Source organism: Belonocnema kinseyi, chromosome 7 (assembly GCF_010883055.1).
Source record: "Belonocnema kinseyi isolate 2016_QV_RU_SX_M_011 chromosome 7, B_treatae_v1, whole genome shotgun sequence".
NCBI lineage: Eukaryota > Metazoa > Arthropoda > Insecta > Hymenoptera > Cynipidae > Belonocnema > Belonocnema kinseyi.
This window is the reverse complement of record NC_046663.1, coordinates 46,806,754-46,819,727: the sequence shown is the minus strand read 5'-3', so window position 1 is coordinate 46,819,727 and position 12,974 is coordinate 46,806,754. Positions and strand designations below refer to the sequence as shown.

General features: G+C 25.6%; 1 protein-coding gene across 4 annotated transcripts in view; it reads left to right on the top strand.

The window, feature by feature from the left end:
- The window catches only part of LOC117176245 (protocadherin-like wing polarity protein stan), a 77,618-nt gene that overhangs the window by 61,508 nt on the left and 3,136 nt on the right, over positions 1-12,974 (top strand). The window contains exons 9-11 of one of the 4 annotated variants that reach the window (XR_004467593.1): positions 4,425-4,742; positions 8,083-8,659; positions 12,075-12,160. Coding sequence is in view for 3 of the 4 variants with exons in the window: in XM_033366395.1 (XP_033222286.1) it covers positions 4,425-4,742; positions 8,083-8,659; positions 12,154-12,160 (902 nt within the window). In the remaining variant the exon portion in view is untranslated. The remainder of the gene's footprint in view (positions 1-4,424; positions 4,743-8,082; positions 8,660-12,074; positions 12,161-12,974) is intronic. The other 3 variants (XM_033366395.1, XM_033366394.1, XM_033366393.1) reach the window with 3 other exon arrangements.

Below are 12,974 nucleotides of genomic sequence, written 5' to 3'. Positions count from 1 at the left end.
ATTAAAAGTGGTCTGGTCCACTCAAGTCCTTTAGCACTACGTTTAAAAATCCTAGCGTAGTTTATTTAAAACCTTTATTTCAACACCCGGTAAAACTGATGTCTGTTTGAATTTTTTAGAAAACAGAATAATTTTCAATGAAAAAAGGTGAATTTTTAAGGACGAATATTCTATCCAATTAGACGAATGTTCAACCAAAAAGTTTGAATTTTCGAGTAAAAAAGATGACAAAATAGTTCCATTTTTCACAAATGCTGGAATTTTCTACCTGCAAAGATGAATTTTCAACCAAATAGTCGAATTTTCCAAATGAAGAGTGCAATTTTGCGCGAAAAGATCAACTTTCAACCAATTCTATAAAAAATAGAAAAGTTACATTTTTTGTTTAAAATCTAATTTTAAGCAAAAAGATAAAAAAGAATTTTCGACCAGAAAATTAAATTTTATACCAGAGATGAACCAACAACCAAAAAATTAATTTTCAGCAAAGTAGTTTAACTTTTGCCCAAGTAGTTGTATTATTTAAAAAAATATATTTTATAAACTCAGTATAAAAACTTCAAATCAAAAATTTATTTATTTCGACCAAAAACTACCACAAAACAGGAATATATAATCCAAAAAGATTACTTTTAACAAAGTGGTTACATTTTTACCGAAATTTTTTAATTTTCAACGAAATAATTAAATTTTTTAGAAAACAGTATAATTTTCAATGAAAAAAAAACGTGAATTTTTAAGGACGCATTTTCTATCCAATTAGACGAATGTTCAACAAAAAGTTTCAATTTTCGAGCAAAAAAGATGACTTTTAAACAATATACTTCAATTTTCCACAAATTCTAGAATTTTCTACCCGCAAAGATGAATTTTCAAACAAATAGACGAATTTCAACATGAAAAGTGCAATTTCGAACAAAAAGATCAACTTCCAACTAATTCTATCAAAAATACGAACTTTCAATTAAAAGAGATCAATTATCAACCACCAATGGGAAAGTTACATTTTTTGTTTAAAATATAATTTTAAGCAAAAGATAAAAAAGAGTTTTCGACCAAAAAATTAAATTTTAAACCAAAGAGATGAACCAACAACAACAACAACAAATCAATTTTTAACAAAGTAGTTTAAATTTTTCCCAAGTAATTGTGTTATTTAAAAAATGAAATATTCTTTAAACGGAATATAAAAACTTCAAATTAAAAGTTAAAAATTTATTTAATTCGACCAAAAAGTTGACTTTTGTACCGTCAAAGATCAATTTTCAATCGAAAAGGACAAATTCTCGACCAAAAAAGAATACTTTATAACAAAATAAATTAATTTTCGACGAAATAGTTAAACGTTCAAACAAATTGTTACATTTTTACCCTAAGAAAATGAAATTACAACCAATTAGTCGAATTAAAATAAATTAAACTTCAACCCAAGTGAGTTGCATTTATAACTACGTAATTGAATTTTCTAGAAGACAGTTGAATTTTAAAAAAATGCAATCAAAAAGGACGAATTTTGTGCTCAAATTGACGAATATCCAACAAGACAGTTGAATTTTCGATAATAAAATATGACTTCAACAAAATACTGGAATTTTAAACATAATAATTAAATTTTTAACCGCTTATTTGATTTTGTAACATTTTCAGCATAGAATCTTTTATAAACAGAATATAACAATTTTAAATTAAAATTGAAAATTTTTGAATATTATTATCCTTGAAATTTTTTAAAGTGCCTCTTATACAAATTCCCCGTCTTTTTTGTCAAAAAATAAATTTTTAACCAGGGAAGAATGTTTATCTAAAAACAAAAAAAAACAAAATAAAAAATAAATTTTCAACAAAATAGTTACATTTTCGGCCAAAAATTTCTATTCACCCAAAGAAAAAACAAGTTTTATATAAAATAGCTCATTTTTCATCCAAAGTAATACATTTTTAATTAAAATGATGAATCGTCAACTAGAAAATAAATTTTCCACAAAAGAGTTTAACTATCAACCAAGTAATTTTACTTCCAACCTAAAAGATGAATTTTCAACTAAAATCATAAATATTGAACTGGAAAACTTACGTTTTTAACCGAAAGGAAGAATTTTTGAACATGAAGATTAGCTTGCAAAGGAAAAGATAATTTTCTACAAAAAAATCGATTTTTAAGAAAATATGTGGATTTTCAACGAAATAGTTGAATTTTCAATTAACAAAAACATATTTTCATTTAAATTTTTGAATGAATCTTCAACTGAAATAGCTGAATTTTAAAACCCGAGAATTTACTTCTGATTGGACAGTTATTGTTAACATAATCATTTTGGTAAATTTAGAAAAGTGACTTCTACTTTATCTACAGTCGCAGGGAATTAGTATGTTGATTAGGTTACTTATTTATTTACTAAAAATTTACTTAAATTCATCTCCGGTTGCAAATGGAACTAATTTGTTGAAAATCAATTTTTTAAACTAAAAATTCAACTATTCCAGTAGAAAATGTAACTATTATTCGGAGAGTCCATTTTTTGTCGTTAAGAATTAAATTTTTAACAGAAGATTTAACTATTCTATTTTTGGTTGAACATGTATCTTTTTTGGATAAAAATTCAACTATTTGGTTGAAAATTGATATTTTTTATGCATAAACTAAACTATTTGTTTGAAAATGTATGTACTATGTGAAAAATTCGCCTTTTATGTAGAACATTAATCTTGATGGTTGAAAATTCATCATTTTTGTATAAAATTCAGCTGTTTCAGTTGAAGATTCATTCAAAAATTTAAATGAAAATATGTTTTTTGTTCATTGAAAATTCAACTATTTCGTTGAAAATCCACATATTTTCTTAAAAATCGTTTTTTTTTTGTAGAAAATTATCTTTTCCCTTGCAAGTTAATCTTCATGTTCAAAAATTCTTCCTTTCGGTTAAAAACGTAAGTTTTCCAGTTCAATATTTATGATTTTATTTGAAAAATCATCTTTTAGGTTGGAAGTGAAATTATTTGGTTGATAGTTAAACTCTTTTGTGGAAAATTTTTTTTTTCTGGTTGACGATTCGTCATTTTAATTAAAAATTTATTACTTTGGATGAAAAATGAACTATTTTACATAAAACTTGTTTTTTCTTTGGGTGAATAGAAATTTTTTTGCTGAAAATTTAACTAATTTGTTGAAATTTTTTTCTTTAGTTTTTTTGTTTTTAGATAAAAACTCATTTTCTGACAAAAAAGATGGGGGATTAGTGTAAGAGGCACTTTAAAAAATGTCAAGGATAATAATATTTGAAATTTTTAAATTTTAATTTGAAATTGCTCTTAAAAATTTAATTATTATGTTTAAAATTCCAGTATTTTGTTGAAGTCATATTTTATTATCGAATGTTCAACTGTCTTTTTGGACATTCGTCTATTTGAGCACAAAATTCGTCCTTTTAGATTAGAAATTCTTTTTTTTTGTTATTGTTGAAAATTCAACTGTATTCTAGAAAATTTATCTTCTTAAGTTAAAAATGTAACAATTTGTTTGAACATTCAACTATTTCGTTAAAAATCAAACTATTTTCTTATAAAGTAATTTTTTTTTGTCGACATTTTGTCCTTTTCGATTGAAAATTGATCTTCGACGGTACAAAAGTCACCCTTTTGGTCGAAATAAATAATTTTTTGATTTTTCGTTTCAAGTTTTTATATTCCGTTTATAAAATATTTTATTTTAAAAATAATACAACTAATTGAGCAAAAGTTAAACTACTTTGTTAAAAATGGATTTTTTATTGTTGTTGGTTTATCTCTTTGGTTTAAAATTTAATTTTTTGATCGAAAATTCTTTTTTATCTTTTGCTTAAAATTATATTTTAAATAAAAAATGTAACTTAATATTTTAATAAAAATGTAACAATGTTTTTGATAGAATTAGTTGGAAATTGATCTTTTTATTCAAAATTGCACTTTTCATGTTGAACATAAGTCTATTTGGTTGAAAATTCATCTTTGCGGGTAGAAAATTCCAGAATTTGTTCAAACTTTTTGTTGAACATTCGTCTGCTTGGATAGAAAATTTGTCCTTAAAAAGTCACGTTTATTTTTCATTTAAAATTATACGGTTTCCTAAAAAATTAAATTATTTCGTTGAAAATTAAAAATTTTCGGTAATCTTTTTGGATTATATATTCCTCTTTTGTGGTAGAAATACATATATATTTTTTAAATAAGTAAATAAATTTGAAACTTTTACATTCTATTTTGAAATTGTTATATTCTCTTTGTAAGAGATTCATTGTTAAAAATATTATAACATTAAAATTCTGTTCTTTGAATATTAGCGGTCAGGGAAAAATGAAAAATAGTTCACGGAAAAGTCAAGGAATTTTGAAAATTACGTTTTTTAGTCACCCTGTTTTAATATTTATTATTTTTTGTCTGTCAAACAGAAGCTGGCGAGCAACGTTCTGCTCGTAGGGACTCAGAATCAGATTCTGATGGGTCTCAAGCTGATGCAGGAGGTAGAAGTTTGGATCTGGCCAGTTCGCACAGCTCCGATGACGAAGATGTTACTTCAAAGTCGCACAAAAATATGGGGGTATCAACGCAGCAACCTGTCTCGCACAACTACCTTCCCAATATTCACAGTGCTGCCACTGAACACTTGAACATTCTTTGCTCAAATACGGAACTTTTCCCGAATATTAAACCAATTTACGCACCAAGGTGGAGTTCGCAGCTTCCCGAGGCATATTTACCGACAAATGGTAAGAAAACACATCAATTTCATATTATAAATTATATAATACTACAATTACAGACTTTACAGCCTTTTCCCTATTCCCCTCTTTTTTCCTCTTTTAAAATAATGTCTTCTTTTTCCTGATTTCAAGAAACCCTCATCTTTTCTCGTTTTTTTTTTTTTTTTTTTGATAAAATACAAAACTGAATTAACCCGAAAAGAAAATCCTAATCTTTTTGGGTAGATAAGGTTCATTATATTGGTTTAGAAAGTATAGTATTAATATTTCAGGTTTAGAATTCATCCGATTTTGGTTAAAAATTCCAATGCTTGATCGAAAGTTGAACTGCTTTGTTCAAATTTCATGTTATTGATTGAGAATTTAACTATTTTGTTTAAAATACGTTTTTAGTAGAAAATTCAACTTTTTTAAGAAAAATTCAACTATTTTGTTAAATCTTTATATATTTTGTTGAATATTCGTCTAAACATTAATTTTTAAACTGAAAATTTAAATATTTCATTTTTCGTAGAAAATTAATCGTTTTTAGTTGAAAATTCATATTTTTTATTGAAAATAAATCTGTTTTTGTAGTAAAATTAATGTTTTTGGTTGAAAATTCAACTGTTTTGTAGAAAAATCTTTCCAAGACTTTAAAATTCTACTGTTTGGTTAAAATTTGTATATTGATTCTTGAAAATTCTATTATTTTTGTAGCAAATTCAAACTATTTGTTTGGAATTCAACTATTTTGCTAGAAAAAGCAACTATTTGGTTTAAACTAAACTTTTTCATTAAAAAATATTATTTTTTGGTTCACAATTCAAGTGTTTGGTAAAATTTTTTGTATTTAAATATTCAACTGTTTTGTTAAAAATTTGTCTTTTGTTTCTAAAATGAAACTATTCAATTAAAAATTAACTTTTTGGTTGAGAATGCAAGCTTATTGTACAAATTTCGTCTTTCATTCTTGAAAAATAGTCTTTTTGGATTGAAAATTCTATTATTTTGGTAGAAATTTCGAACTATTTGGTAAAAAATGAACTTTTTTGTTAACAATTGAACTGTTTTGTTGAAAATGAAATTTTATTTGAAAATTCCATTGTTTTGTAGAAAAATAATCTTTCAGGCCTGAAAATTTTAAATATTTTGTTAAAAATTCGTCTTTTTTGCTTCAAATTTATATTATTTTTGTAAACAAATTAACGATTTGGTTCGAACTTAACTTTCAGATTGAAAAATTAACTGTGTTGTAGAAAAATGATCTTTTAGGTTTTAAATCAAACTTTTTAGTTAAAAGTTCTTCTATTAGGGTTGCTAATTCTATTAGTTTAGTAGAAAAATTCAACTATTTGGTAAAAATTAACTTTTTTGTCAAAAGTTCATATTTTCGAGTTGAAAACTGAACTATTTTGTTCAAAATTCATTTTTTTTTAGATGATTGTTACTGTTTTCGATTTCAATTAACATATATTTTTTTAATTAATTTTTTTGGTTGCAGATTCATCATTCTAGTTAAAAATTCATCTCTTTTGTCTAAAATTGGACTATTTTGATGAAAATGGATTTTTGAAACTGAAAATTGATTTTTTTTCGGTTAAAAATTCAATTATTTGTTTGAAAATTCTTTTTTTTTTTGTAGAAAATTAATCTTTTTGGTTGAAAATTCATCTTTTTGGTTGTGAATTTGTCTTTGTAGTTTGAAAATTCAACTCTTTGGTTGAATATTTAACTTACATGTTTAATTTGTCTTTTAGGTTGGAAGTTGTTTGTTGTTGCTGTTAAGAGTAGAACTATCAGGAACTACGTTGTAAAAATTTCTTCTTTTTCTTCTAAATTAATTATTCTAGTTGAAAATTTATTACTTTTGTTTAAAAATAGACAATTTTGGTAAAATTTGGTTCAAAATTTGTCTTTCTTGGTTAAAAATGTACCTTTTTGTTTTTAAAAGTCAACTATTTTCCAAGACATTGGATTTTTAGATTGAAAAACCAAATCTTTTATTGAAAATTCATCAGAAAAGTAGATGAAAATTACTTTTTTTTTGTAAAAAATTAAACTATTTTGTTGAAAATGCAATATATTTTGACTAAGCTTTCTTGAAAAATCATTAAAAAAAAGATTTAGCGCTCCAGAGCTAGATTCATCCCTTCTGTTTAAAATTAGGCTATTTTGATGGAAATTATTATTTTTTTAATTTATCTTTTTTAGGCGAAAATTTATCTATTTGTTTAAAAATTTAATAATTATTGGTAGAAAATTAACATTATTGTTTGAAAATTCGTCTTTTTGGTTGAGAATTTATATTTTTAGTTTAAAAATTCAAGGCTTTGTTTGAATACTTAACTTATATTTGTAATTCGTCTTTCTATTTTCAAATTATATTTTTTTGCTTGTTAAGAGTAGAACTACTTTGTTAAAAATTAATTTTTCATTGCAGATCAATAATTTTAGTTGAAAATTCACCTCTTATTTAAAATTGGAATATGTTCCTGAAACTTTATCTTTGTCAGTTGAAAATTCGTCATTTTTACATTCTCACTGTTTTTCAACGGATCGAATGAACGGATCAAATCCATCTTTGGCACACTTTTTTAAGGTCTTAAAAGAAAGGACGAGTTCGTTAACCAGCCATTTTTGATAAAAATTAAAAAAGTAAGCGCATTTTGAACATTTTTGAGACGACTTTTTTTCTGAATTTGAAAATTCTATGTACGGATATTTATAGTATCAAAATGGACAAACAATTTATCCTTGTGGCCGAAAATCAACCGAATCAAATCAACCGAAATTCAAAATTTTAAGCCAAAAAACGCACGATATGAAAAAAAGAGTCAGGAGAAGAAAATCATTTCTTTTTGAAAGCCCTACAAGATTATCATAACAAATTTCTGGATTTTCTTAAAAAATCGAAAATTCAAATTTTGATTGCACAAAAAATAATGAAAAATTAAAACTTCCATTTCGTGGACAAACTATGTAGTATACGAAAAAAAAAAGTTAACAAAAATTTGTATCCCAAAAAAGATCTACAATTTCGTTAAGAATCACTTCTTGATAGGACGCGTAATTATTGTTTTATTCGTGAAAAATAACATTGAACATACAAAAAATAAAATGAAAATGTGTGGAAAAACGGCGAAAGTTCGAGAGAAAAAAGATTCAATAAAACCTTTTTACAAATGTTTGTCGGAAATCGAGCGCGGTACGCGAGTCTCACGATGAGAATATGTACCTCAAAGCCTACAGAGATTTGAGAAGCATTTTTTCTGAAAAATTCGTCTCTTTGGTTGAGAATTAATCTTTCTAGTTTAAAAATGTAACTTATATGTTTTTACGTATATGTTTACTCTTTTTCCAACAGTAGATATTCGTGGAAGTCAGTGGTCTGGTGGCACAATATCCGACAACGAAATAGCATCTAACAAAACTTCAAGTCCAAATCCGTTGCCTTATCCTGATATGAATTCGCCTCTGAAGAATCAGATAGACGAGAATTGTTCCGAGGGCGAAGAGAAGGTCCATCATCTCGGAGAAAAATATCTCTTTCCCTACACTGCCGAGGAAGACCACACGGCCTCTCCAACGCCCTACATGCTGTCAATGTCTTCGCGAATTTTGAATTCGAGTTTGAGTCACCATTCGCAGGCCTCGAATCATGACAATTTGAGCGGGTCCGAGAGGTACGGCAGTTTGAAGAGAGGACAGAGTCTGCATGGTTCTCAGCATGACAATCTCAATGGTTCAGACAGATACGGAAGTTTGAAACGAGGCAAAATCACTCCATCAGTGCTGGATGGCACTACAGATTACATATTGCCTATGAGCGACCGGATATTGTCGAGCTCTCTGGCACATGATTTGCAATACAGCAACGAATTGGCAGCTCTGAGGGAACAGCATCCGCAACCCGAATATGAACAGACCATCGCTGAGGCAGAGTGAGTATTTATTTTCTTCATTTCTATCTACGATTAATTTGCGTTAACAGGGTGGCGACTTGATCGGGAAAAAAATCGGGGAAAAACTGGGAATTTACTTCTGATTGTAGAAAAACTCAAGTTTTCATTATTTTAATAATTTTTTGTTCAATTTATAGAAAGGTGATTTCTATCTTATCTATAGTCGCAGATTTTTCAATTTATTTGAGTTTACTCTAATCAAAGCATAATTTATTATCGAATGCTTATTGATTATTATTACTAAAAATTTGAATACTTAGATGAAATAAATTTTTTTTTTACTGAAAATTGATCTTATTTAGTTGAGAATTCCACAAGTTGTGTGGAAATTCATAATTTTTGGTAGAAAATTGGTATATTTGGATGAAAATTATTTTCTTTTTTTCTACAAATTTATCATTCTTAGTTGAAAAAACAACCATTTGTTTGAAAATGTATGTATTTTGTTAAAAATTCGTCTTTGTGGCTAAAGATTCACACCTGTAATTTAAAAATTTAGCTCTTTGGTTGAATATTTAACTTATGCATATGTTTAATTCGCCTTTCTGGTTGAAAATTGTTTTTTTTAAAGAGTAGAACTAATTTCTTAAAAATTCAGATTTTTCTTTGCAGATTAAAAATTATAGTTGAAAATTGGTCTTTGTATTCAAAAAGTCAACCATTTTTGTGAAAATTCATCATTTTTTTGTAGAAAATTAATCTTTTTGCATAAAATTGGAATATTTGGATGAAAATCAATTTTTTCTTCTAAAAATTTATCTTTCTTAGTTGAAAAATCAACTATTTATGTGTGATTTCTATTTTATCTATAATCGCAGATTTTTTAGATTATCTCAGTTCAATCTACTTAAAGCATAATTTATTATTGAATGTTTATTAATTTACATTATAAGAAGAAGCTTTTACAACTTTTTTTTCTCGAATTGATAATATTTCAAACATACGGAAACAATCTTTTTTCTAATGAAAGAAAATGGATTTATCACATTTTATTTAATTAATTTAGATATTCATAGTAATAATGTCACATTGTTCGTTGCGAATTCATCTTTCGTTAGTAAAAAATTCAGTTACTTGGTTGAAAGTTACACTGTTTTGTTAAAAATTATTTTTTTTTAGTTGAAGATTTATAATTTTAATTGAAAATTCAGTTCTGGTTGAAAATTTAATTACTTTGTTGAAAATCAATTTGTTTAAACTGAAAATCTAACTAATCCAGTAACAAATTTAACTATTTTGCGAAAAATCCGTTTTTTTTGTTCTTAAGAATTAGATTTTTTACAGAAAATCTAACAATTTTATTTTTGTTTTAAAATGTATGTTTTTTGGATGAAAATGCAACTATTTGATTGAAAATTGATATTTTTTATTTGGAAATGAAACTAGTTGTTTAAATATTTATATCATATATTTATAATCTTCTTCGTATAAAATTCAAATATTCCATCTGAAGATTCATCATTTTAGTTGAAAATTCATCAGTTTTGTTAAAAATTAATGTTTGTACCTGAAAATTGAGCTATTCCATTTTTTATTGAACATTGATTTTTTCTAGTACAAAATTAAAATATTTGAATGAAAATTGATCTCTTTTAATCGAAAATGCAATTATTTCTTTGAAAATCCACATATTTGATTAACAAATGATTTTTTTTGTAGAAAATTATCTTATTCTTTACAAAACTTAGGCTTCTTGTTTAAAAATTCAACTATTCCAATGAAATATTTATAATTGCATTTAAATATTCATCTTTGAAATTGGAAATAAAATTACTTTGTTGAAAGTTAAGCTCTTTTGTCGAAAATTAATATTTTGTTTGTAGATTCATTTTTTAAATTAAAAATTAATTACTTTGGTTGAAATATGAGCTATTTTATTGAACAATAATTTTTTCTTTGGGTGAAAAGGAATTTTGTTTTGCACATTTAATTATTATGTTGAAAATTTGTTTATTGTTTTGTTGAAAATTATTATTGATTTCAACTGAAAATAAAACTATTATTCTATTTAAATATTCCACAGTTTTAGTTGAAAATTCATGATGTTAGTTGGCAATTCGAGTGTCCATTTTTGATTGAAAATCTATCTTCCCTTGTTCAAAATTTAACAATTTGGGTGAAAATTTGTCTTTTTTCATTGAAAATTCAACTATTTCATTAAAAGAACACATATTCTGTTAAAAATCAATTTTTTTTGCTAGAAAATTATCTTTTTCTTTGCAAGTTAATCTTCTTGTTTAAAAATTCTTCTTTTCGGGTAAAAATGTATGTATTCCAGTTAAATAATATTACGTAAGTTCAGTCGAAAATTCATCTTTAAATTGGAAAAAGATTACTTGGTTAAAAGTTAAACTCTTTGGTTAAAGATTAATTTTTTTTGATTGAACATTCCATAATTTTAGTTCAAAATTTATCTCTGGTTGAACATTCATTTTTTGACAAAAAATTCAATTATTTAATTGTTTTTTCTCATCTTTTTTGGTAGAAATAAATCTTCTTGGTTGAAAATTCATCTAGTTTATTATAATTTAAACTATTTTAGTTAAAGATTCATCATTTTAGTTGAAAATTCGCCGTTCTGGTTAAAAATTCAATTATTCCAATTAAAGATTTAATATTTTAGTTAAAAATTAATCCCTTTGTTTGAAAATGTAACTATTGTTTTGAAAGTTAGTTTTTTTGTGTGCTTAGTAGTTTTTTAACTGAAAATTTAACTAATCCCAATTAAATAATCCATAGTTTTAATTAAAAATTAATCTGTTTGGTTGGAAACTAATTTTTTGAACTTAAAATTGAATTATTTAAGTATTGGTTAACAATTTAGGTATCTTTTCGAATAAAAATTGTTTCTTCGTTTTGTTGAAAATTTAATTATTCTATTTGAAGATTCATTGTTGTATTTGAAATCTCATTTTTCGGTTTAAAATTAAACTATTCCAGTTGATGATTCATCATTTTAGCTGAAAATTTATCACTTAGGTTGAAAATTGAACTATTTTTTTGAAAATCCGTTATTTTTGGTTGAAAATTATTTTTTTTTCCACCTGAAAGTTGAACAATTCTATTATTTTAATTGATATTTTTTAGTACAAAATTTAGATATTTGTTTAAAAATTAATTTATTTTGCTCTCTAGTGTCAAACGATGTTTGGAATGCACGTCATGAATTAAAATAAATGTTTTGTTTTTAGCGGCAAATATGAATGTGTTACTTATAGTTGATCGAGAAAATTAAAAAAATTGACCGTAAAAGGACCCGAAATTTGAAATCGCCCGCTGAATCGCCACCCTGGTTACTTTAAAAGTTTAAAGTTAAAAATTTTTGGGTCGCGCTGGTTTTGAGGATATAATGATAATATTTCTTTGGTTTTGGATAAACTTGGTCTGCCATTAGATGGTGTTGGAACGTTCTAAACTAACTGTAGTGTCTTTTCTGTACTCAACAAATGCTTACCTCAACGAACGATGATTAGTGAAGAGGTAAGAATATTTCCGATAATAATTATAAGAACATCAAGTATATGTAGTGAGTAGTCATTAAGGCATGCTGTCAGAAACCATTCGTCCGGTCGAGCACATAATTAGATGTCCCAAAAGCCAAATTTATTAGTATAAACAGGGCGATTATCTGACAGGGACAACGGGGAAACCAAAAAAGACAGGAAATTTTATTCCCTGGGAAAAAAATCGGAAAATAAAGGGTGTCTACCCTACCTGGAAAACCTGCAGTTGCCAGGAAGTTTCTATATACCTGGAAAAAGCCTGGAAATATCGGGCATTTTTTTTATTCAGAGAACTTTTTCGAGAACGTTCTTAATTTTTTTTTAATTGCAATATAAATTTAAATAAATTATTTTATAATTTATTAACTATTCTCTTTTCTGTGTGAAAATTGATCGTTTTTTGGTTAAAAACTCATATATTTTGTTGAATTCTGTTACGGAATTTAACTGTTTTTGAATAATAATTCAAATATTTTTTAGTTGCAATATCATCTACTAGAGTTTTCATTCAGAATACTTTTTTAAAAATTAAAATTCAAGTACTTTGTTGAGAGTTAAACTCTTCTGCTAAAAATGTTTTTAATACAAGATTCATCATTTTAATAGAAAATTGATCTCTGGTTGAAAAATGAACTATTTTGTTGAAAAATTATTCCTTCTGTGGATGGACATTTAATTTTTGGTTGACAATTGATCTTTTTTAATAGATATTTTATTTTTGATGTGTTAAATTCTACTATTTCAGTTAAAGATTCATCATTTTAGTTGAAAATTCATCAGTTTGTTTGAAA